The 26,520-nt window shown below is 38.5% G+C and overlaps 1 protein-coding gene across 5 annotated transcripts in view; it reads right to left on the minus strand.

Annotated features, from left to right (window-relative positions):
• Window positions 1–2,292: 2,292 nt before the first annotated feature.
• The window catches only part of MAN1A2 (mannosidase alpha class 1A member 2), a 181,046-nt gene continuing 156,818 nt past the window's right edge, over window positions 2,293–26,520 (minus strand). For all 5 annotated transcript variants that reach the window (XM_047083549.1, XM_047083550.1, XM_047083551.1 and 2 more), the window contains one exon: window positions 2,293–6,116. In XM_047083549.1, coding sequence (XP_046939505.1) covers window positions 5,984–6,116 — 133 coding nt within the window. In that variant the 3' untranslated portion in view covers window positions 2,293–5,983. The remainder of the gene's footprint in view (window positions 6,117–26,520) is intronic.

A 26,520-nucleotide genomic window follows, 5' to 3' on the forward strand; every position in this document is an offset into this window, starting at 1 on the left:
TGATGACCTCAGAGGTTGGACTAGACGAGGTACCAGGCACAGCACTACGGTTAAGATTGTTACATCGGTCTATAGTTGGTCTTCTCAAAATCAGATGGGGTAAAAACTACCCTTGACTCAAGCTCTTCCCCTTTCTATAACATCAATAAATGTGAAGATGAGCTGAACCCAAAGAAATCCTCTCTGGAGGTGGGAGACTGAAGATTACCAGCTACCGAAAAAGCCAAAGATGTGTAAGTAGGAAGACTGAACTGTGTTGCGATCAGTGGGTACAAATGAAGGATGAACAAAGACTTTCACTGAAGGAACATCTTTATTTGATCTTTAATATACAGTATTACCTTGAACTTATAAAAATTACATATGGAGGACATGACTGGAAATCAGTTCAAGAGCGGCCAGTGGGTACCGATTTTAGGAGGTTATACTTACCCCACTCACTAGCTGAGGGAAAAGTTTTATCAGTGAATTTGAGACCCGTGAGATTGAGGAATGGCATTTCAATCTCCAAATCTAGTAATTAAAACCGGGGGTGCCTTATTTAGTTAATCCAACCCAAACTAATTTGTTTTCAAAGAAATAATTTTTCCCAAGAGCAAGCTGAGCTTATCTCTATGGAGTGTTCTGGTAAGCAATTTGCAGAATTCTGTAGCATTCAATAGCTGCTAAGACATCTGCCAACTGTTTAAAATCTTCTGCCTATTAACATGTACGTATGTGGGCTTATGTGTCCGTGTGCATCCACACGCTTCACGTCCACTCTGAACCGAAGCCGTCTGTGGATGTCGGACCTAGAAAGGTAGCTCAGTTACAGGCTTTCCCTCTAGAATTTCCCAAACTAGTGAAATACCTACTCGATAAACTCCTTAGTGAAAAATCTCTCTCACACGGTGACTGGTGCGCTGCAACGTATCTACTAGTGACAGGGAGTCGTGTAACTTTGAGTCATTTCACGAGTGCTACTGGGCCCGAGCCAAGTGTAGGAGATGAGCTGTTACACATTGGAAATGTAAGGCTGAGATTGAGGGACGCCTTAATTTAGATATGATGCATATCGACACTCTGAAATAATGGTACTGGCTTGTACAGGATTTGAGTCAAGTTATGCAGTACAAGAGAACTCTCCTTTTGGACAGATCTTTTGTCTACACTGCTCAGATTTAGGCTGTTCACGAGGTAACAGAAGCGGTACCATCCTGCAGTCTAAAAGAGGGATAGTGGCTGCCAAACGGCAAATGAGGCACGTAACCCATTTTCTGTTGCTTAAAATTTTTCAAGAGATTGGTTTTTGCAGCACAGAGGTCAGATTCTAGCTTATTCTCATTGGAGGGATCTAAAAGTACTCAAGTGGAGGAGTTTTTCCAGCTCCAGCAATCCAGAGTCCTGGTCCAAAGGTCAACGAGCAGGCAGAACTTGGGAGAGAACAGAATATTTGGACACCACAGAGACCCTCCTTTTTACATGGGGTCTGGAACCGTGGCATTCAATGACAAGGCAAGGCAAGTGCCATGCCCCCAAAACAAACGAAATTGCCTCTTTCATGACAGTCATATCATACTGCGACCTGAACGGAGTCCAGAAGAGTGCATCTATTTTCAAGACAGCAAAACATACAGCGTTCGGTTTATAATCGTACAGACACACACCTTTCTGCTTCAAAAATGAATTGTGTAACCCAAACACAGAGAAAAGATGCAGATCAAGGATTACAGGGTCTTACAGAAATTAAACGTGGGATCAAGGGTTAACGATTGTGACCCGGGGGCCAAACCCAGCTCCCCATGCTTTTGTCAATCAAGTGTGATTGGAACGCAGCTATACTCCTTCACTTACATAATGTCTCCACCAACTTTCATACATTCCAATGGCAGAGCTGAGTAGTAGAGAGAGACCGTACGGTGTAGAAAGCCCAAAATGCCATCTGGCCCTTTACGGAAAAGCTTGCTGACCCGTGAGAGGTCAAAGAATGTTTCCATCATGATCTGAATGGGCTGAAGTTAACAGAAAATCATCTTCACCTGTGTTCTTGAGCCAGAATAAGTACACTAAAATATCTCCAGATCATAATCTGGTTATTCAACTATTCTGCTTAGAATGTGTGTAGCCAAAACTTACTAACAACTGTGTTTGCTAGTGTTTGTCAACAAACACAGACCATATTAAAAATCTGTGTATAATTGTGTTTATGTATGTATCTATGTAAAGGGTGGATAAGATAGGAGTTAGCCAATTTGAAGGGAAGGAGACCTAAAGGAAAATAAGAATTCAAAACACAATTACTAGAAACTATTATTTGGAACTTAGAAATATTTTAGTATATTTTTCTTTATATTCAACAGCATGGGACCATCAGTAGGGCCGTTGGCAGAGCAAAAACAATGTACAACTGCAAATTTGACCCATGACAAAATGTACGTGAATATAAAATAACCAGCGTTTCTATAAAACATTAATTTTTAATTATATAATTAGGGCAATATAGCAAAAGAAGAATGCTTTAATTTACTTCGAAAGTAAATATTTTAGTCAAAGTTGCATCAGAAGTCAAGTATGTCTTTAACATTTTCCAAGAGGCTTTAGTTATTAGCTACAATTATAGCTCTTAGTATTATATAGTAACACGTTGCTTAAAATATATTATAAACCATTTGTTTTCCTCTTTAAGTGACATATAAAATTAGGGATTTTGTAATATGATTCAGACTGGGAAACAGTGAAAATGGTATGCATGCCACTGGAATCACAAAACGTCTGACGCTCGCGAGTGCCTGGCGTAAAGCTTGGCACCTACAAGGTACTCCGTGTTTGCACACTCATTCTCTCACTCGCTCACACATTCATTCATGGAAATCCAGGCTTGAGGGGAAGCTGCATAATGAGAATGGCAAGCGCAATCTTTTATCGACAGATCTGTGGCTCTGACAAAGACTTTGGCAATGGAGAGTGGAGAGGAGAAGCTGATGGTCCCGATTCCAAACCGCGTGGCACCCTAGGGTGCCTCAGATGACATCACGGAGAATGAGGATCAACATTCCACAAAAGGAACACACTCCTCCAATATCCAGGTTTTACATTTACATATAAGCATCTGCTCAAAGACAGAAGTAAGGTGGTGCCAGACACAGGACAGAAAGAACGAACCCTCTGACCGGGGCCTTGTTTTTCTGCGCTGAGACTTCTTGGTTAGGACCGCACTCGCTTGGTTTTATCAATTTTATACCAGTTTCAACAAAAAAAGCATGAGTCTAAAATTCTAAAAGAGAAACGCAGAAGGGAGAGGGGTGTTCAACCTCCATTTTTTTCTTTCATGTGCCAACTGATCAGCCTACTCAGCACACTTATGCCAAAGGCACAAAGGGGGGTGTCAGCTCTCTGAAGAGGCATCTGGAAAGGAGCATCTCTAGGTTCTTTGCAGAGAGTCTTAGACGTGTAATGAGTATTTTAACCTGAGGAATAAGGTCTACGAAATGCAAAGGACTGTGAGGGATGGAAGAAAGTAAATACTCTTGGAAACTAAGTAGAATATAGGACAAGGATTGATTCTGGAGGAAATAATTTTAAAAATCTGTAATAAAAACAAAACATGACACTGGCAAGTCCTTTGTAGTTGACTTTAATTGCCTTTGGTATCCAGAGAAGAAAACAATGGAAGCGTTGGGGTCAGCTCTAGTCTTACCATCACAGGGAGGGAGCAGGCAGTGAAGACGACAGAAGCTTCCCCTGCCCCTCTCCGGATTCTTCGCTTGCACAGAAAGGGCCATACTCACGCACCTCTCTGCCTTCTCTTAAGCCCCAGTCAGCCGAGGGGGCGGAGGCTCTGTCTTCTCTTTCCTTGAGAAGCTCCTGGGAGACCAAGAAGGCCCCTTACTCTGCCCTCTTCTGAACAGGATACGGGCAGACTCGCTGCCATCTACTCAGCGGCTCTGGGTCTTCGCCACCTCAAGGGGTTCACGTTTTTTAGTGACTCCTAAGTGGGCTTATGCTACTTTTAGGAGGAAGGCTAACGTTTTTTTGAGAACCAAATATTCTCCCTTTCTCAGGTTAGTCATCTCCCCTTCTCATTTCAAAATTTTAACTTTTCAAGTAGTAAAAGATACTATAATTTCAAAATGTGTGCTAAAATTTAACTCTCTTAAAAACTTAAATAATGCAACTGGCTCCACATCCTTATTTCCTATGTATCCTGAAAAATCTCGGGTTTGGTTATCATTTATGGATCGACTGCTGAACTGTGAGGACTATTTGTGGCGTAAGATGACCACCCTTAGAAAATACTTAATTATGTTAATTTATTAAATCTTTTCTCCAATTAAAATCTGCTACGTGCTAATAAGAGATGAAAAAGAAAAGCTATCAAAATAAGAAAATAAGCCTTCAGAATTCCAAGGTGGGCTTCTTGCACAAACACTGTTTCATGAAATCTTCAAGTTCAGAGTAAATACTAGACTGATTATAATGCTCCCAACTTTTATTGTCAATGGAAGCTGTTTGTATTAAACGTAAAGAAGAAAAAGTGTCTTGCACTGTGACACAAATTCAAGGGACAGAAAACTTACAATCATATTTATCTTACAATACAGTTCTTGATAAAATTTCAGTTCCTCCCCCCAAATATGAAGAAATAGTAATTTCTTTAAAAATAAATATCACTGCAAAATCTATTTATGGTAAGAGAAACTCCCTTAGATATATCCCAAATTTAGTTATTATGATTAATTATACCACACTTTTATCACTAAAAATTACTTTGAAGTGGTTCTGATTAATTCTTTGGATTTCTATAAATATCCTTGGAGAAAATAAAAGCTGAATTTTATTTTTGACATAAAATATTTGTGAAAAGTTCGCTCATCTGATGAGATAATACAGGATCCCCCTGTTCCCATTTCAGATAGAATGTATGAGCAAGTTTCACTGTATTTTGTTTTTGATTTCATAAGGTTGTAAAAGTAATTTGGCTCATCAAGGTAAATTTGGAGCTGCATAATAGTATAGCGAATTGTGCCAAGCCACAGAGAGTTGTAAGTTGAGGGATTTTACTAAATTTGTAAGAAGGTTAAAGTGGATAAAATTCACTTGGTAGATTTGCTGGTTTGGGGAAAAAAATCTCCTACCAACAAAACCAAGGCTTTCTCTCAAAACGGGTTTCAAGGCAACAAACTGCAGCATTTCCCCCACTTGTCGTCATGCTACCAACACTAGACTGATCAACATGCACGAAATCCCAAACCCAGGCTCGTGAGTAGTGGTTTCGATAAACAACAGTTTCAATGATTCCGTATGGAGACGAAGACTTGAAGAGTATTCTTTGTGAGATCATGCCCCCAGAAAAAATCAAATTTAACCAAGAGATTTCAATGGAATAGACTGAGAGTTGAAATGGTTGCCAGTCTGATCGTCCAACGGGGAACCTGAAAACTGAGACAGGAACAGGTACTTTTGTTGTCTTTTGCCAGACCTCTTGCTCTTGATGCGGTTCCACTGCTCTTTTGTTGTTTGTTTTAGTTCCTTCCATTAAAAATGGAGAAAAAAGGGATAAACGATGAGTAAATATCGGATTCGAAAGCTGCTCCACTTTGGAAGGAACAAATGTATAATCAGTTCCAAAGGCCATCCCTCACTTCCACAAGGTGCTCCGCATTCTTGGCTTATTCTCAGGCAGTCTGGTCTCCGGATGCCAGGACTCTAAAAACAGTACAGTAGTAACAGGCATGATTTCCCATGTGACCATCTCCTTACGAAACAAAGCGTGTCAGGTCGCTTTCCTACACATACCAGAATATGTTTTGGTCAGGTATAAAATGGAATCATTTCAAAGTTGAGATATCTACAAGTTGAAAAGTCTTGTGGGGCACAGTCATGTTTCACCCTGCCATGTTGACTTATGAGGTCCAGGTTTCCAAAAGCCCCCCCTCCAGACTGATTTCTGTAGTGGTCCATGTAAACAAAACACAGGGGAGAATGGTCTTTCTGGAGCTGCTTTTCATCGAACAGCAGGATTTCCTGAAAGTGTGGTGTTGGCTAAATGTAACACGGGCAGAGGATGAGCCTCTGTATTGAATACCCAGTGGTCTAAAGGTAAAAGGTCGTCACTGGAGAAGAGCAGATACAAATATCTGAAAATAAAAGAGAGAAAAAATGAGCTTTGATTAGAATTCAACAAGAAGATCATGTGATCTAGCTACAGTGGCAGAAGAAACCAATAACCTACTTTGAGCAGCTTTGATGAAAAACATCACACAATGAAACTCAGTCACGCAGTCACTCACATCATCTGAAACACAGTCACAATGAGTTCTAGAAGAGTGCAGTGTGTGAGAAAATCCAGTAAGATGCACAACTAGACTTTGGAAGTAAGATGGTTAGAAAACAAGCCCCACCTACCTGTCTGAAGCACATCAGACAACAGTGCTGTGAAACGGGATGAAACAACCGCTTCATAGTATTTCATGTTCTTTTAAGAGTCACATGTAACATTGGTCATATGTTTTGGCCAATTACAGTTCATAGGACAACTAGAAATTAATCAATTCACATTTATTAGCAGACACTGAGGCACTAACTAGTACGTTATTTGGACACAGAAAGGACTTTTTAAGTTTACTTATTTTGAGACCGTAAGAGTGAGCATGAGAATGGGGGAGGGGAAGAGAGAAGGAGAGAGAATCCCAAGCAGGCTCCATGCTGTCAGCACAGAGCCCGATGTGGGGCTGGAATTCAGGAACCTCAAGATCATGACCTGAGCGAAAATCAAGAGTCAGACGCTTAACTGGCTGAGCCACCCAGGCGCCCCAGCAAGGAATTTTATATACTCTTAATACTTTAGTATTAAGTACTTTATTATATAATTAATACAATACAATATAATATAGAATATATTCTATATATTATATTGTATTGTATTATATTTTATTATATATAATATATATTATATATAATATTCTATATTATAGTATATATATTACATATATTATATTTTATTATATTTAATATATTTAATATATTTTAATATATATTATATATTATATATATTACATATTATATTTATAAATATAATATATAATAATAGAATACAGAATATAGAATATATAATATTCTATATTCTATATTATTATATATAATATTATATATATTATATAGAATATAATATAGAGTATTATATATAATGTAATTATATATTATATATAATATTATATATATAATATAATTCTAATATTAGAATATTATATATAATATATACATTATATATAATACTCTATATTATATTCTATATAATATATATAATATTATATATTATATTATATAGATTATATAATATTAAAGTACTTAGTACTTTAGTATTACTCAAAGTATTAATACTTTGAGCAGTTACTGCAGTGTTAAATAAAAATTTCAGAAACACTATGGATTTACAGGAGGTCTAAGAATCTCGAATTGCTCTCAATAGGTAGTAACATTGTTTATATGAAAGCAAGACTCCTGACCTCTCCACGGGCACTGCAAGCCATGATGGTCACTTGGAAATCAAAATGACAGGGCTGACACAAACAATAACTTTTACTCATAATGTTCAGCACATTCTCATCTGAATTCTGTTAAAGGGTTATCAAAGTGAGCATAAAAAAACCAACTGTACTGAGTCAGGAAATCTGGGTTCTAACTCTTCATTTCAGCAATAACTAGCTGGGCCTAGCATCAGGCTTCACGGAAGAATTCCTTTAGAGTGGTTTTGCTGAAATCCCTATTTTAAAAGCAGACACATTAATCTTTTTCTGATTACTATTACAGTTCTAGATGGCAGAGTAAAAACACAGCACTGAGATAAACAGGGACTGTATACCAACTTTGTAACTGGTAGAGCTGAATGGACAGTCACAGGCTTCCAGCCTCACTCCCTGTCCCTACACCTTGAGACCTGCCGGACTCGGATTTATTCACCAGGTCATGGGCAGAGACACTGGAAATGAAAAAGCAGACTTGGTTGGGCATAGCAAGAAGCTCTGCCGGGTCTGCTAACTCTGGGACTAGGAGCACAGTGGAGCTCGGGGCACTGACGTGTCCAGGAATGCTAGGCTCGGTACGATCCCACGGCTCTTGTTAAATGAGCCGATGCATCAGGCTCGCTCTAACCTCATCACTCTTTGAGACAGAAAATTCAAGAGTTTCCAGCAAAATGATTCCTTTCCACGGGAGACGCTATGGAAACATAGCGGATATAAACACAGGTTATAAAAAATCAAGAAAATAACGAATGCGGACGTTTTAGATAATCAAAGTGATATTATTCTTAAACCATCATTTTAAAAATGGATTTTAATTAAAAACTACTGTAGTGGGTTGAACAGTGGCCCCCTACTCACGTCCACCTAGAGACTCTGAATGTGACCTTATTTGGAAAGAGGGTCTTTGGGAATTAATCAGTCAAGGATCTTGAGATGAAATCATCCTGGATTTAGGGTGGGCCCTAAATCCAATGACTTGTATCTTTACAGGAGAAAGGACAGGGAGATTTGGACACACGCATGCGCGCGCGCAGGGAAGAAGGTCATGTGCAGCCAGAGGCGAAGATTAAAGTGATGCCACCACCAGCAAAGGAAAACCTTCAGTGGGAAGCGGTTTCAAACTCCGTTATTCCACCAAGTGTGTGCTGGGAACTAATACAACTTTCACCCCCAACCTCCAGGATACCTTTGGCCCTTAAACGCTGCTGGCTTCCTTGGGCCAAGGGGTCTGGAGTAAGACTGGAGAGCAGGGCTTAGACGTACAGTGACACACACACACACACACACACACACACACACACACACACTCACATAAACACACACCACATACATTCTCACAAATTTATAATAAAATCAATGTTTGAAATTAAAATAATATAGCTAAACATTCTTTTCAACTTTGGATTACACATTCAGAAGAGGATTTTTCACTGGGATTTTGAAAACAGAACAATTGGAGAAGAGTGAGTTTTGCTGCGAAAGTTGAGCAAAGTCTACACTCTAAATTAGTTACCACACTACAATTTTTCCTCTACTAAGCATTTTTCTTAAACTATGGTTTTAATAGATGACAAACAGCACTGGCAAAGCCTGTAGGTATATAAAAAGGTGCTATTAAGTACATTTCAGTTTGAATGGATGTGGAGCTTAATTTTTAGAGTTTTGTTTTTTTTTTAAGTTTGTTTATTTTGAGAGAGAGACAGCACCCATTCACAGGCACAAGTTGGGGAGGGGTAGAGAGAGAATTCCAAGCAGGTACCGCCCTGTCAGCACAAAGCCCGACACAGGGCTCGAACTCACGAAATGTGAAATGTGGGAGATCATAACCTGAGCCGAGATCAAGAGCTGGAGGCTTAATTGAGCCACCCAGGCGCCACCCCCCCCCCCCACCCAGAGCTAATTTTCAATGTTGTTCACATATGTCTCTTCTAGCTGTCTCTTATCTAAAGACAAGGTATTCAGTGGAGGTGGTGGTGCCCCCAAATGTTGGCAGTAACCAAACAGGCACGTTTTTACAGACAGAAAAGTCCAGCAAATCTGAGGAGACAAATTTAAGGTCGAGAGAGAAATGGTAAGGTTCACAGAACCAACTGTCAAGTTAATGTGTGCTTACTGACTGCTTTATTTACTTATCAACCGAGCCTTGATGACTCATTTATTCTTCTTAACTATGCTAATATCTAGTATATTATGGGAAGATGTTACAATTCAAAGAGGCTTGCATGTATATGCTCATGTAACTTCTAAAAAAAACCTTAGACTGTTTGAAAAAATAATGTACTTAAAACTTCCATTTCGTTTATACTAGTAATGTTTAAATAATGTCTTTGGAACAGACTGCTTAGAAATCAAATTAAATTGAAGATACTCAGTGGAAATTATATTCTAAAAGGTAACACATTAAAACATGCCATTATTAATCTCTCCAAAAGACCTGCCCCTCTCTGCTCTTCCCCACATCTTTTCTCAAATCTTAAAGTTTTTTTCCTTAGGGGGAAGGGGTGGGGAAGAAAAAGAATATTAAAACTAATGTGGGTACATTACAAATTCAAGTGCAAAATAAACATGCATTTTTTTTTTTTTAAGGATAAACTGAAGAAAACAGACATTTCTGATCACTGCAATGGCTTAGGCTTTATCTTGAGATATAAGGGAGCTGGGAGGGACTCCTCTTCCTCTGCCTTTAGGGGCTGCATAAGTTAGGATGCAGAGGTTAGGTATCCTATAGGATAAGCATAAGCAAAGGAGGTCTGCTCCTATAACAAAAAGCCCAGAGGAAGACAGCGACAAAGGATGGTTAATTCAGCAGTACAACACAATCTGGGTTGCAAAGGTTTTGTAAAGGTTAATAACGAAATGTTAAGTTTTTCCTGGTACCTTATCTTTCTTTCCCTTTTTCTTAGATCACTGCCTTGAGAAAACTTTTAATTGTCCCTCTGAAACACAGGTACATCTTTTTAAAAGCCAGCTTTACAATTTAGTTTTTTCTAAAGGCCTGCTTTTGTAATGTAAACGTCGAGGAAGATGCACCCCAATGTCTCTATCACTGTGGGAAGCTAGCTTAGGTGCCTTTTCTCCAAAGCTTTACTACCCCGTGTCACAGAGAAGGAAGTATATGATTTTTCCTTTGGATAAAGACAACTAATTAACATAGATGGACACCCCAATTACCACGTGAATTTAGAACGAACTATGTATGGCAAATGGTGCTGTGGAGAGAGTACTCTTATTTAAGGACTAGTTATCACTTATCTTCAGAACATGTATATAATGGATTGTATCCGCCTGGTTATATGGGAAGGTGAGATTTTCTGTCTTTGCAATCTGCCTGTGATGCAAATTGCAATCTGGTTTAGCGCTTATTAAACGATAAAAATATTTTTTTAAATGGTTTCTTTTGCTGCTATATTTGTGGAGAGGATTTTCTGGGTTGGCAGAAGACTTGAGTGCCAATTTTTTCCCCAGTAATCAGGATCTCCATGATTTTTTTGACTTTCTCCTCAAATGATGCTCCACACCTTACATCTCCCTACAAGTCCAAAGTCTGAAAGTGAAGGGCAACATTTCTTCAGGTGTGGGTCTATTTTGATGGTCTAATGCATGTATAGTAGTATCTCACTACAGTTTTAATTTGTACTTGATCATGTTACGCATTTTTTCCATGAACATATTTACCATCCTTGTATCTGTTATGAAGTATCTGTTCTTTTGCCAGGTTTTAAACTGGGTTGCATGTTATCTTATTTTTGAGTTTTTAGAATTTGTCATATAGCCCAGATAGAAGTCTCTTGTGAGTTACATACTTTGCAAGTGTGTGCCGTATCTCCTCATTCCTTTGCTTTCTTTCATACTCTTTCAAACATATTCCAAAGAGTAGATATTTTTTTAATTTTAGGGGCGCCTGGGTGGCTCAGTCGGTTAGCATCTGACTTTGGCTCAGGTCATGGTCTCACAGTTTGTGAGTCAGAGCCCCGCATCAGGCTGTGCACTGACAGCTCAGAGTCTGGATCAGCTCAGAGCCTGGAGCCTGCTTCAGATTCTGAGTCTCTCTCTGCCCCTCCCTAGCTCATGCTCTGTCTCTCAAGAATAAATAAACTTAAAAACATTTTTCAAAAAGTAGATATATAAAAATTTTTAGACCAATTGATCAAGTCATTCTTTTAGGTATCATGCTTCTGGTGTAGTTATTTAAGAAATCTTTGCCTAGCCAAAGATCACAAAGATTTTCTTCTACGTTTTCTACTAAAAGTTGTTGGTTTTAAATTTAGGACTATGATCCATCTTGAACTGACTTTTTTTGAAGTTTATTTATTTGAAAGAAAGACGGGGGGGGGGGAACAGAGAGGGAGAGAGAGAATCCCAAGTAGGCTACCCCACTGTCAGAGCAGAGACTGACGTGGGGCTCGAACTCACAAACTGTGAGATCGTGATCTGAGCCGAAACCAAGAGTCAGACGCTTAAACGACTTCGCCACCTAGGCGCCCCTTGAACAGATTTTTTTGTTTATGCATACAGAAATTATTCTAGCACCTTTCGTTGAAAAGCCTGTTTTTTTCTCATCACAATGCCTTTGTACCTGTCAAAACTCAGGTGCTCAAATATATCTCAGGTTTTCTCTGGATTCTATTTTGTTCCATTGATATATTTACCTAGCATTATACCAATATCACTGTGTTTTGATTATCATAGCTTTATAGTAAGTCTTGAAACCAGGAAGTGTTAGGCTTTCAACCGTGTTCTTTTTCAAACTTGTTTTGGTTATTCTAGGTTCTTCACATTTCAACGTTAAATTTAAAAACAGCTTATTAATTTCTATAAAAAAGCCTCTTGAGATTTCGAATGGGATTTCATTTAATCTACAGATTGATCAATCTGGGGAGAATTAACAATACTGAGTCCATCACCCAAGTGAATCTCTCCATTTAATTAGATCTTTAATTTCTTTCAGCACTGAGTTTTAGTGTCCAGTGTTCAGGTCTTTTACGTGTCTTGTCAAGGTTCACCCCTAAATATTTTATAACGTTACACTATTGTTAAGTGGTTTAAGTTTCAATTTGATTGTTTATTGTTAGTATATACATAATTAATTCTGACATCTTAATCTTGCATTTGCAACTCTGCTAAATGCTTATTAATTTTAGTAACTTTCTGAGAACTCCTTAGAATTTCCTACGTTGATAATCACAGGGTTTTTTTTTGTTTTTTTTTTTTACGAAAAAAATGATTGTTTTCCTTCTTCCTTTCTAGTCTGGATATCTTTTGTTTCTTTTTCTTGGCTGACTATACTAGCTAGAAACTCCAGTCCAAGACTAAATAGAAGTGAAGAGAACAGGCAGACATCTTTATCTTATTCCTGATCTTAGGAGGAACACATTCAGTTTTTCAGTATGAGGTCAGCTGTAGGTTTTTCCCTTATGCCCTTTATCAGGTTGAGGGAGTTCCTATCCATTCCTGGTTCGCTAAGAGTCTTATCAGGAAAGGAAGTTCAATTTTGTCAAATAACTTTTCTAGGTCTATTGAAGTGATCATATGTTTTTCTTTTTCAGCTCACTGATTTTCAAATGTTAAATCAAATCTCCATGCCTGGGATAAATAAATCCAGTTGGTCACGATGTATTACCTGTTTAATAGGTTGTTAGATTTGATTTGCTAAAACCATATATATATGAGGAATATTAGTCTTGTTTCCAAAGAGCACCCGGCTGCCATTCTTATATTTGCTCCTTTTTACCTAACTTGTCTTTTTTCCTCTGGTTGCTTTTCAGATTCTTTTCATTAACAACTGGTTTTAAGGTGCCTTAGTGAAGTAAGTAGTCTTCATGTTTCTTGTCCTTGGAGTTTATTCAGCTTCTTGGATGTGTGGGTGTAGAGTTTACATCAAGTTTGGAAAGATTTGGGCCAATATATTTTTTTAAATCCATTTCTCTATCCTCTCCTTCAGAAACTTCAATTTCACATATTTTAGGCCACCTATAGTTGTTACACAGCTCACCAATACTCTCTGCATTTTTATAAGATTCTCTTTTTTTTGCTCATTTCATTTTTATTTTAATTGCAATGTCTTCAAGTTCACTAATCTTTTCTTTTACAATGTCTAATTTACTATTAATTCTATATGGTATTTTTTTCAACACAGACATTGCAGTTTCCATTTCTAGAAGTTTGATTTGGGTTTTTATATCTTCCATGTCTCTACTTAAGTTTTTGAATATATGGAATATAATCAAAACAACTGTTTTAATGTCATCTGCTAATTCTAACAGCTATATGAATTCTTAGTTTCAGTTGATTATTTTCATTGTTGACCATTCCTGCCTTACTGTACACATGGTATCTTTGGCTGGATGCCAGACATTAGGAGTTTTACCTTTTGGTTGATGGATAATTTTGTATTCCTATAAATCTTGAGTTTTGTCCAGATATATAGTTAAGTTACTTGGAAACAGCTTGATTCCTTCAGGACTTACGTCTGTGATTTATTACGTAGATCTGAAGCAATAAATTGTTCCCCACTACTGAGGCAGGACTGTCCCAAGTACTCTACTCAGTGCCCTGTGAAATTATGAGATTTTCCAGCCAGGCTATTGGGAATAGGCACTGACTGTTCCTGAGCCTTGTGTGATCACCGTAAGCTGTTCCCTTTAACCCTCATAGATGATTCTTTCCCCCAAACTCAGGCATTGTTTCTTTCCTCTGCTGAATACTCTTGGGGATTCTCCCGGGTTCTCTCTGTGCAGCTCTCTCCTGTGAACACCAGCTATCTTAGTTTCCTTGGACTCACAATTCCAACTCCTTAGGGAGACTGTGCCTCAGGTACCCCGCCCTATGCTGTGGCCCAGAAACTTATGGACGCGGCAAGCTGGGGCAAACCCTGGGCTGCTCGTTTGTCTCCCATCTCTCAGAGATCACATCCCTTCACTGCCTCCTCTCCGGTGTTTTGAAAGCCACTGTATCCTATATTATTTATCTGTTTGCTTTGGGTGGAAGGGTAAATTCTGAACCTTGTGACTTCATCTTAGAGGAAGAGGCCTGCTCTTCCATTTTGAGATACTTTGCCAAATAATTTGCTGAATTCCATGTACCTATGTTCATGGAATCACTTAATCCTCTATGATTAAACCAATCCACAAAGGACATTAGAGTTGGTGGACCAAGAACTTGTTCTGAGGAAGCCTTTCTGGTTTTTCTTGATTACTAATTCTTCTCCAGAGTCTTCATATCATGACTTTCTAGAATTTCGTGAAAATGGGACATTAAATCCATCTACTTTTATTTTCCTCAATCCAACTTTTCCCCTTCTTTAAAATTAGCTATCTATTCTGTTGTTTCCCTCCATCATTCCTGAAAGAATACTGATTATAATATTACATTTGCAGTAGCACCTTGATATGTAATTTCTTAGGATCCTTACAGTCATTTAAAATAAGTTACTTTTCTTCCTTTAGGGCTCTAATTTTCTCCTGCCATATTTGTTTTCCTTTAATTTCAGTATAGGTTATAAGGATTGAAGGAAGAGGTTGGAGTTAAAGTGTAGATGCTTTGCATTTTATCTTATGATTCCCTTTTTAGTGTGCCATTGCTTCTTTTTTTTTTTTATTGTGGTAAGAAAACACACAATATAAAATTTACCATTGTATGAGAGCCTGCCATTTGTGACAGCATGGATGGGCCTGGAGGGTATTATGTTAAGTGGAATAAGTCAGAGAATGATACATGCCCTCTGATTTCACTCATCTATGGAATCAAAAATAAATATAAATAAATAAAGGAATAAACAAGCAAAAAGCAGAAACAGACCCACACAGAGAACAAACTGATGGTTGCCAAAGGGAAGGTGGTGGAGGAATGGGTAAAATGGGGGAGGGGAGAGGGAAACCGGCTTCCAGTTATAAAATGAATAAATGGATAATGTGGATAAAAGGTACACAACAGGCAATGTGGGCAATGGTACTGTAACAGCACGGTATGGTGACAGATGGCAGCTACACTTGCGGTGAGCACAGCATACAGGGACCTGTTGAAGCAGCATGTTGCACACCTGACACGAATGGGAACACTGTGTGTCCACTTTAAAAAAGAGACAAAGAAATTTACCATCTGAACCATTTTTAAGCTGAGCTGTGTTGCTATATTCACACTATTGTGAAACGGATTCCTGAACTCTTTCACCTTGCCAAACTGAAACTCTATACCCTTGAAAGCAACATTCCCCCTTCCCTTACCCCCAGCACCTGGTAACCACCTTCTCCTTTTTCTTCCTATCAATCAGCTTGGTCACTGGTACTTCATGTAAGTGGAATCCTAACAGTATGTCTTTTTGTGACTGGCTCATTTCATTTAACATGATGTTCTCAATGTTCATCCATACAGTTGCTTCCCTGATTTTGATTTTAGAAGCCTATCTCCCATTACTTCTAATGAATATTCTTTAGTCAGTCTAGTTTTCTTCCTGTCTTTTTATTTATTTATTTATTTTTAATATTTATTCATTTTTTTGAGAGACAGAGAGAGAGCACAAGCAGGGGAGGGGCAGAGAGAGAAGGGGAGACACAGAATCCAAAGCAGGCTCCAGGCTCTGAGCTGTCAGCACAGAGCCCGACGCGGGGCTTGAACTCATGAAACGCAAGATCGTGACCTGGGGTGAAGTCTGACGCCTAACCTTGACTGAGCCACCCAGGAGCCCCTCTTACTGTCTTTTTATTTATTTTTTTTTAATTTTTTTTCAATGTTTATTTATTTTTGGGACAGAGAGAGACAGAGCATGAACGGGGGAGGGGCAGAGAGAGAGGGAGACACAGAATCGGAAACAGGCTCCAGGCTCTGAGCCATCAGCCCAGAGCCCGACGCGGGGCTCGAACTCACGGACCGCGAGATCGTGACCTGGCTGAAGTCGGACGCTTAACCGACTGCGCCACCCAGGCGCCCCTCTTACTGTCTTTTTAAAGAGAGGTAGCATTTCTTTTCTCAAGCTGGATCTCTTTTCATGAAATGACTTTCTGCTTTGCCTCACCTATTAACATATCAGATATCATTTAGCATTATCTCAAACTTTCTTCATGACTGCTCTAGCCCAAGCCAAAGTTCCCTTCTTTGAATCTAAAAGACTTCTATTCTATTTGGTACTTGACTATATACTCTGTACTTTTATTGAAATTGCCCGTTGCCAGAAGGAAGAGATTTCTTAACTAGCCTGCAAGTTCCTCATACGGTATTATGTTTCATATGCTTTAATTCCCAAATCGCACAATTCTGGAAAGAGAGCGGTTACTTAATAAATACTTTTGAATTGTACTTAGTTTGCAAATCAGCTGTCAGAGCAGAGAACAGCACAGAACAGGAGACCTCATATGCTACTTTCCTCATCCAGCTGGAAAAACAGTCCTTCTCTCATGGCAGAGGTTAACTTTAGGATCCAGTTACAGACAAGATAAAAGATAAATGGAAGGGAACAGTGGCTCTGTTTTCCCAGACTTCCCTCTTGAATTATTTTTTCCTAGGCTAACAATCCTCACCCCAATCATCTCATTGATTCCTGCCTCTCTCTCAAATATACTACTTAGACACTTTTGCTTATGAACTTAAAAGTCATACTACCCTTGATGCTTTATTGACAAAACCATTATCAGAACTGTCTTTGAACCTACTTCAAAACCTTGTTCACTAGGGGATAAGCTTTAATAGTCTGATAGCTGGCTAACTGGGCTTTCATTTGCTTATACTGAGAATAACTTTACAGGCGCAGGCAGATAACAGGAGCTATAAAAAGCAAAACCAGAACTACCAGAGGACAGGATAGCAACATTTGTAACAATATCTGTCCTGTGCAACAATTCACTAGCTTTCCCCTCCTCCCCGATCTAGTATTTTACTATAAAACCTTCACACCTCAGAAACTTTGAAAGAATTTTACAGTGAAACCCATACATACTTACCTCCTAGATGCTACTATTAGCATTCTGGTATATTTCCTGGTCACAAGTCTATTACTCTCCTCATGTATTACTAGTTTTATCATTCTAAAATATTCTCTCTAGAAAGAGCAGCTAATTAGCAAACGTAGCTAAAATATCAAGAAAAAACTTGATTAGTAAAATTATTTGCAAAGGGAGAACTGGAAGTCTCACTAGAAATTTTTAAAAGGCATTTCAAATTTTGAATAACAAACTTTAGGCAACGATATTTACTTGAGTTTTGACAGGAAGACCAGTGCCACAAATTTTGACTGCTATGTGTTCTTCTTTACCATCTCTAAGAAGCAACAAGATTAAAATATTTAAATATTTTATTTAATAATGGCAAACTATTTGGTAATAATTGTTTATTTGATAACAGCAAATTAGATACCATTACTTTTAAGGGAAGAATTAAAAAATTCCTAGAAAGAAAAAAATTAAGAGCTAGATACATGTAATCAAATGGCAAACAAACATAATTCCTCTTCTTTCCCTGATTCCTTTCAAAAGCACATGATTAATGCCATCAAAAAGAAGACAGATCCATTGATTGATGAATGGATAAAGAAGGTGTGGTGTATATATACACACACACACACACACACACACACACACACACACACACACACACAATGGAATATTACTCAGCCATAAAAAAGAATGAATTTTGCCATTTTCAATGACGTGGATGGATTTAGAGAGTATAATGCTAAGCAAAATAAGTCAGAGAAAGACAAATACCATATGATTTCACTCATACATGGAATTTAAGAACCAAAACAGATGAATATAGGGGAAGGGGAGAAAAAAAGAGAGGGAAGCAAACTATAAGAGACTCTTTTTTTCGGGGGGGGGGGGTACCTAGGTGGCTCAGTCAGTTGAGGATCCGACTTTGGCTCAGGTCATGATCTCATGGTTTATGAGTTTGAGCACCACGTCAGGCTCTGTACTGACAGCTCAGGGCCTGGAGCCTGCTTCGGATTCTGTGTCTCCTTCTCTCTCTGTCCTTCTCCCCCATTTGCACTCTCCTTCTCTCTCAAAAATAAATGAATAAAATATTTTTTTAAATTAAAAAAAAGAGGTTCTTTTAATTTTTTTTTTAAATTTTAGAGAGACACAGAGTGTGAACAGGGGTAGAGGGGCACACACACACACACACACACACACACACACACACAGAGAAAGAGAGAGAGAGAGAGAGAGAGAGAGAGAGAGAGAGAGTCAGTCTCAAGCAGGCTCCATGCAGGGCTCAATCCCATCACCCTGGGACCATGACCTGAGCCAAAATCAAGAGTGGGTCCTTCAACTGACTGAGCCACCCAGGCGCCCTGAGACTCTTAACTATAGAGAACTGAAGGTTTCTGGAAACAAGATGGGCAGGGGATGGGCTAACTGGGTGATGGGCATTATGGAGGGCACTTGTGATGAGCACTAAGTGTTGTATGTAGATGATGAATCAATAAATTCTGCTCCTGAAACCAATATTACACTATATGTTAACTAACTGGAATTTAAGTAAAAACTTAAAATACATACATACTAAAAAAATAATATGCCAGGGCATTATTTTGGTTGGGGCTGTTCTAAACAGCGTAACCATGTATATATGCTAAGACTTCCTCAGGAGAAAAATTATATGGTACCATGTGTTTTTCTATAAATAAACTCAAGTTTTACAACCAAAAAAATAAATAGAGAACAGATACACAAAACACAGTATATCCATACAGCAGAATACTACTTACCAAAGAAAAAAGTGATACATGCAACAACACTGATTAATCTAAAAAACATTACGCTGAAAAAGTTAGTAGACCCAAATAAGTGCATACTACATGATCCCAATTATATGAAGTGCCAGACAGGCAACCTACAGTGATCAAAAGCACTAAGCGTTGGAGGTGGGGTGAAAACCACCATCACGGCAAGACTAGGATGGAAATGTTCCAGAGTGACTGGGGTGGTCGTTACCCAGGCTTATATATTTGCCCAAGACAATGAACTGCACATCTAAAATACTTCAATACAGTGGATTTTTAAAGTTAAAATAAAGAAGACTAAAGGAAAAGGACGAAAAAGGAAAATAACATTATGTGTTACTGTCACATAAATACAATTTGGGCTGTAGCTCCCTCTGCTGCAGGGAAAAAAAAAGGCAAGGATGTTTCAAAGTACATAGTTTTGACACTGAAAAAAATGCTTCATGGTGAAAGTGATATTCACTCTGTGTATGTGTGTGTCCCTACTGTCTAACATTTGGATTGCACTGTGACACTGTGGGACATCCTAAGAGCAATCAGAAAACAGGGAGACCATGGTTTTGGTCCTCCAGTATACCATTTGAGGAGACTGGATCACATGAACAGGCACTTGGCAATGACTTGCCCGCCCGACCTCAAGGTGTACTGGCTATCCCTTGTCAGTGCAAGGAATTCCTTGATCCCTAACTTCTTCCATAATGGTTTACTGATTCACAGGTGTCAGGGGTTCTCAGAGTGTGATTCCCTAGACCAGGAGCATCAGCATCACCTGGAAACTTGTTACAAGTGCAGATTCTTAGGCCCCACTCAACACGACTAATCAGACTTTGGTGACAGAACCCAGCAATCTTGTTTTACAAGCTTTCCAGGTGATTCTGACGCAAGCGCAAGCTTCAGAACCACAGTCCCAGGTGCACCAAAACTTCCAGCACTAGTTGGCGTGCATGGTTTCTGCTCTCCTTCTTGTGGGCATCTCAACCTCTGCCTCTACTGAAAGCACGTCCACTGCCCTGACGCCCTCACTTTTCACATCTCATTTCAAAGGTCCTGGGCCTTTTCTTCCTGCTTCATCAACTCCTTCACGCATTCACTGTGAGCGATCTTCTAGCACTAACTGAATTCTGAATTTAAGCCTGGAGCCTCAACCAAGAAATAAAGTAGGTCTCTTCTCCTGTTCCCATTTTTGCAAGACCGTATAAAATCGTTCTTTTTCAGCTGTCTCTCTTGGAATCAAATAATTCAATCTTTTATTTAACAGATACTTAATTCTGAAACAAGTAGGTGTGGTCCCACCATAGATACAGAGATAGAATAACTAAAATACACAAAAATTACTGCCCTTATGCTTATATGGTATATGCTTATTCTCTAAGTTGGGGAATGCCTATGGAAATGACATAGTATGTTAGAAGTTGGGTGCTGTGGAGTAAAGGTGAAGTAAGGGGAAATGATACGGGAAAAGGGAGCAATCTGAAATTTTATATAGGATGATCAGGGAGTGCCTTAAAAATATAATTAGAGGGTGCCTGGGTGGCTCAGTCAGTTAAAACGTCTGACTACAGCTCAGGTCATGATCTCATGGTTCATGAGTTCGAGCCCCACATCAGGCTCCAGGCTGTGGAGCCTGCTTTGGATTCTGTGTCTCCCTCTCTCTCTCTGCTCCTCCCCTGCTCTCTCTCTCTCTCTCTCTCTCTCTCTCAGAAAATGGATAAAACATGAAAAAAATTTTAAAAATATATATAATTAGAAATGATAAAATGACACAACTAAAAACTACCATTTAACACCTGAAACTGCAAAACTCCTAGAAGAAAACACAGAAAGAGCTCCTTGACTTGTGCCTCAGCAATGATTTTTTGGCTATGACACCAAAGTGCAGAAAACAAATGCAAAAATAAATAAATGGAACTACACCAAACTAAAAGGTTTCTGCAGAGTAAAACCACACACATGCACACACATACACATACACACACACACACACACACACACACACACAAAATGGAGGACAACCTATAGAATCAGAGAAAATATTTGTAAATTGCATATATGATAAAGGGTTAACATAGAAAATATATAAAGATCTCATATGACTCAATAACAAAAATGAAACAATTAAAAAGTGGGCCAAAGAACTAAATAGACATCTGTCCAGAAAAACCATTCAAATGATGAACGGGCACATGTAAACACGCTCAACATCACCAATCATCAGGGAAATGCAAATCAAAACCATAATGATTTCAACTCACATCTGTTAAAATGGCTGTCATCAAAAAAACAAGAGAGATGTTGCGTGCTATTGGTGGGAATGTAAACTGGTGCAGCTGTTATGGAAAACACTATGGAGATTCCTCAAAAAATTAAAAATAAAAATGCCTTATGATCCAGTAATCCCACTTTTGGGTATGCATCCACAGGAAATGGAAACAGTGTATCAAAGAAATATCCGCATTCCCATGTTTATTGCACCGTTAAGCTTCACAATAGCCAAGATATGGAAATAACCTATGTGTCTACCAAGTAATGAATGGATAAAGAAGACATGGTATGTATAAAACACACACACATACACACACACATACACACACACAGAAATACTATTCAGCCCTAAGAGAGATGATTTCCTGCCATTTGCAACATGGATGGACCTTGAGGGAACTTTGCTAAGTGAGGTAAGTCAGACAAGAAAAGACAAAGATTGTACGATATCCGTAAGTGGAATCTTCAAAGGCCATACTCGTGTAGAAACTTCTAGTTGGAAGGTGAGTTCTGGGGATCTAATGTAGAGGATTAGATTACAGTCAACAATGCTGTATCATATACCTGAAAGTGGCTGAGAGAGATCTTAAACGTTCTCACAAAAGAGAAATGGTTAAGTACGTGACATGATGGAGGCATTAGCTAACACTACGGGTGGTAATCATATTACAATTAAGATAGATGTATTAAATAATCACTCTGTACACCTTACATTTACACAACACTGTATGTCAATTAGATCTCAATAAGGCTGGAAAAACAAACTAAGACCTAAGAGCATCAGAGTACAGATGCAAATAGCCAACTTTGTTCTTACGTAACACATATTTATTGAGTGTCTCTTACACTGCGTACTGGGTGCTAGGGAGGTGAGAGTAGTTAAAAGGAAAAGTTCCTGCAGTTATGAAGCTTATATTCTACTTACTGGTAGAGACAGATAAAAAAACAAATGCATGTATCAGGTGGGAATAGTGCTGAAAAAAATAAAGGAAAGATGAGAGAATGGAAAGTACAGATGATATATATACACAGGGCCTATTTTTACGGACAGGCACTCAAAAAACACAGCAGTTGGAAGTCAAGGGGAGTGTGAACACAATTTGTGAGTTCCTTGATGTCAAGACTGTTCTCTATACATTCACTGCTGTATCTCTGGCACATAAAACAGCAAAGGCACATATGAGGCATCAAGTATTTGTTGGATGAATTATTTCATACACTACAGTGTGTCATCTCTATATTCTGATCACCATTTACTTAGTAGATAAGGACACATCAAGAGTGAAGAGGTAGAATTAAGAACCCCAGGAAATAATAGTTTAAAAGGGTGAGCAAATTCTGAAACCTTTATCCCTATTAATTTCCTAAGAACTTTCAACTGTTTTGACTTTTTATCTGTGTTCTTAACCTACAGAAAAAAAAATCAAGTGATTTATTCTCTTGAGTTTATTTTGAATCACTTAAAAATTCAAAATAATTTAAGACTGACTTCTAAAAAGCCTACTCATTCAAAGCTTACTTTACGTATCAAGTACTATCTAAATATTTTGTTACTTCTCAGAATATTCTCAATTCTCATGTTTCTAACCAGTTAATTTTCTAAAATACTTTTTTCCCTGAACTTTCAGAGCTTTCCATCTGTGAGAAGTTTTGTGAAGAGTTAGCTCTCTAGACTTAACTCTGTTTACCTAAAATGATCATAACTCAAATGCACATGCCCCTTGACCCAGCCATTCTACTGTAAGGAATATAAATGACTATTTATATTCATACAGGGAGCAGAGTTATATATAAAAGGATACTCACTGAAACGTTTATAACAGCAAAAACTAGAACGAACTTCTATATCTAACAATAGAGTACTGATTAAGCAAATGACATACTCCTCAGTGGATTTATGTGTCCATATGGAAACCTTTTCTAGATAAAGAGTAAGATGAAAATTGCAAGTCTCAGAACAGCAGGTATACATGATTGCATCTGTGGGAAGAGGAGGGGGGAAAAGGCTATTAAAAGGATACACATTATAAATATATATTTTTACATGTTTGCTTATACCCTGAAAACCTCTAAAAGGATACCTCAAGAACTGTTGAATAATAGTTATCTTTGGGAAGTGAGACTGGATGTGGAATCCAGAGAAATTTTTCTTCTCCGTTTTTTTTTTTTTTTGTTTAATTCATTTTGCCATATCCACATTTTATTTTTATGATTAAAAAAAAGCTGTATTAAAAACAATCCATTTGGCCTTGATTTTTGAGGAACTGCACAATATAGAGGAAAAAGATGTTTACACAACTAATTTTAAATATGACAAGAGCTAAGCTGTTCATTCTGTATCATTCAACAAACATTTGTTGAGTGTATACTGTAACCCAAACGTGAAACTAAACTCTAGGGCATTAATATTTCCTGTAGACTATTAGGACAAGGAAGTATCGTGAGTATACTTAAGGATCGATTAATTCTGCCTTAGTGTTGGAGAGAACTCACAGACAGTGATATCTACGCTACACCTTGAAAACCTAGTTAAGAGTTTGTTAGGGATAAAAAAAGGAATGAGGAATCGCATGCAGAAGGGACAGGAAGAGAAGGACATGTAAGTGAAAATGCATAGTAAGCAGGTATAGACCTGCTAAGTGGTTCAGCAGGAGACGTGACCGAAAAGGTACATGCAGCACTTAATCTCAATTATTCAATATAGGGGCAAAGAAGGTCGACAATGTGGAGGCAAGAGGCATCTTTTTCATCCCTCTTTCTCACCTGGTGGAGTATACCTGCAGGACAGTTCGAAAAGCAGGACTACTGGAGCAAAATTAATGTGAACTTCGTATTTCAATAGGTTCTTTCCCAATGAGCTTTACCCCCCACATCAAACAACACTCTCACCCCTCCTGTATGACTAGATCCTTACATCCCTGCCCACACCAGAATATAAATTTTTAAAATCTGAAGTAATCTGATAGTAAAACATAATATTTGATTATTAATTTACATAATTTCTCTATGAGTGGGTCAAACATTTAGTTTTCATGTGTTTACAGTATTGTCCAACTTTATTTTCAGTGAACTGCCTTTACTTATTTTAGCTTAGCCTTTGTTCCTTAATTTCAAATTTCAGTTATTCTACTATCAAATGAATTGCAAATATGTTTTCCCAGCATACCACCTTTTACTTTAGTGTTCTTTTTTTCCCCCTTGCGGATGTTTTCCATTTTCAAGTGGCTGAAGTGTTTTATCTTTTCCTTCTATGATTTCTGGGGTTTGTGCCATGCGTCCTCACCCCCAGAGTTGGGAACAAACGTTTCCGACTTTTTTCATGATTTTATTTCATTTTTTATATTTAAAGCATGTTCTATGTAAGATCATTTTTTGGTATTTAGCAGGGATCCAGCAAACTAGCCATGACTCTTTCCTAATGAACAGTTTTCCTAGTATCCTCTGGTAACTAATCTAACTTTTCTTCAATGATCTGGATGGATTTTCTACAAAGATGAAATTCCCACACACAAGAGGGCTTATTTCTTTTTTTTTTTTAATTTTTTTTTTTCAACGTTTATTTATTTTTGGGACAGAGAGAGACAGAGCATGAACGGGGGAGGGGCAGAGAGAGAGGGAGACACAGAACCGGAAACAGGCTCCAGGCTCTGAGCCATCAGCCCAGAGCCCGACGTGGGGCTCGAACTCACGGACCGCGAGATCGTGACCTGGCTGAAGTCGGACGCTTAACCGACTGCGCCACCCAGGCGCCCCGAAGAGGGCTTATTTCTGAACTCTGTTTTGTTCCACTGCTCCATTTACTCTTGTACCACTACTAACCTCTTGGTTTTTATAGCTTTATTAACAGTTTTTAAGTGATCCTCTATGTATAAATATTGCATACTATATGATATAAAGTAGCTTATAATTTCTTTTATTGTCTGGAAGGGCTTGTCCCCTGCAGTGACTGTGTACTTTGTCAAACACAGCTAAGCTGGAACTACATTTGTCAGAACCACTTTCTCTGTATGCTCGTGGGTTAGAGCTGGCTACAGAAGACAGACCCTGCACGTGAGCCGGAGGCCGAAGTATGGCGGCACCCACCAAGCGTCAGAGGAGTCTAGTGTTGCCATGTGCTGTTAACACGATGCACTTGCTGGTGACTGCCTGGCTCACCTTGCAGGGTGGGGAGGCTGCCAGACCTTCAACACCTGCCACTCCTGTTGGAGCTCCTCAGTCATTTTTCCAGTTCTTAAGCCACACATATATAGTCCCATGGCAAAGGGTGCCAGCTTCGTCTGCAAATTAGCTGCTTATCAAAGTCGGAGGCCACGAGACACAGATAAGGGATCATTTGTCCTTGTGAGTTCCAGTCTGCCCTTGTTCTCCTTTGCTTCGCATCTAGCTTCTTTCCCCAACTATTAGCACAACCATCCTGCAATGACTTTCCACCTGCTACCGTGTATTTTGTGCCAGATATAATTCTAAGTGCTTCACTATATTAATTTCCATAACAACCCTTTCAGGTGATACTATTATTAATTTTCTTTTTACATATGATAAACCTGAGGCAGAAAATTCAGTAACTTGTCCACATAGTTACTACGGGGAAGAGTTGGGATAAGACAGACAAATATGTACTGGTAGAGATGTTTGTATGATCTGATGAATTTGGTATATATAGAGAAGACATTAAATCTGTGAGTGTCACAAAGCTAGAAGAGCTAATACATTAAATGAAAAAAGCAACAGTTCAAAAAATTTCAACAAATCAGAATATGTTAAATCTAACAAAGTAAAATTTAATAAGGATAAAGATAAAGTGAAATAAAATTAATTACATCAAATAGAAGAAAGTAATTATCTTAGTTCATGTTAAAAAAAAAAAAGAAAAAAAAAAACAGACTGGGGCGCCTGGGTGGCTTAGTCAGTTAAGCATCCCAACTTCAGCTCAGGTCATTATCTTGGTTCATGGGTTTTGAGCTCCGTGTAGGGCTCTGTGCTGACAGTGGGAGACTTCTTCAGATTTTCTGTCTCCCGCTCTCTCTGCCCCTCCCCTGCCTG

Source organism: Lynx rufus, unplaced genomic scaffold (genome assembly GCF_022079265.1).
Source record: "Lynx rufus isolate CCGP_SWC_20201006 ecotype Redwood Valley unplaced genomic scaffold, mLynRuf1.p SCAF_2, whole genome shotgun sequence".
NCBI lineage: Eukaryota > Metazoa > Chordata > Mammalia > Carnivora > Felidae > Lynx > Lynx rufus.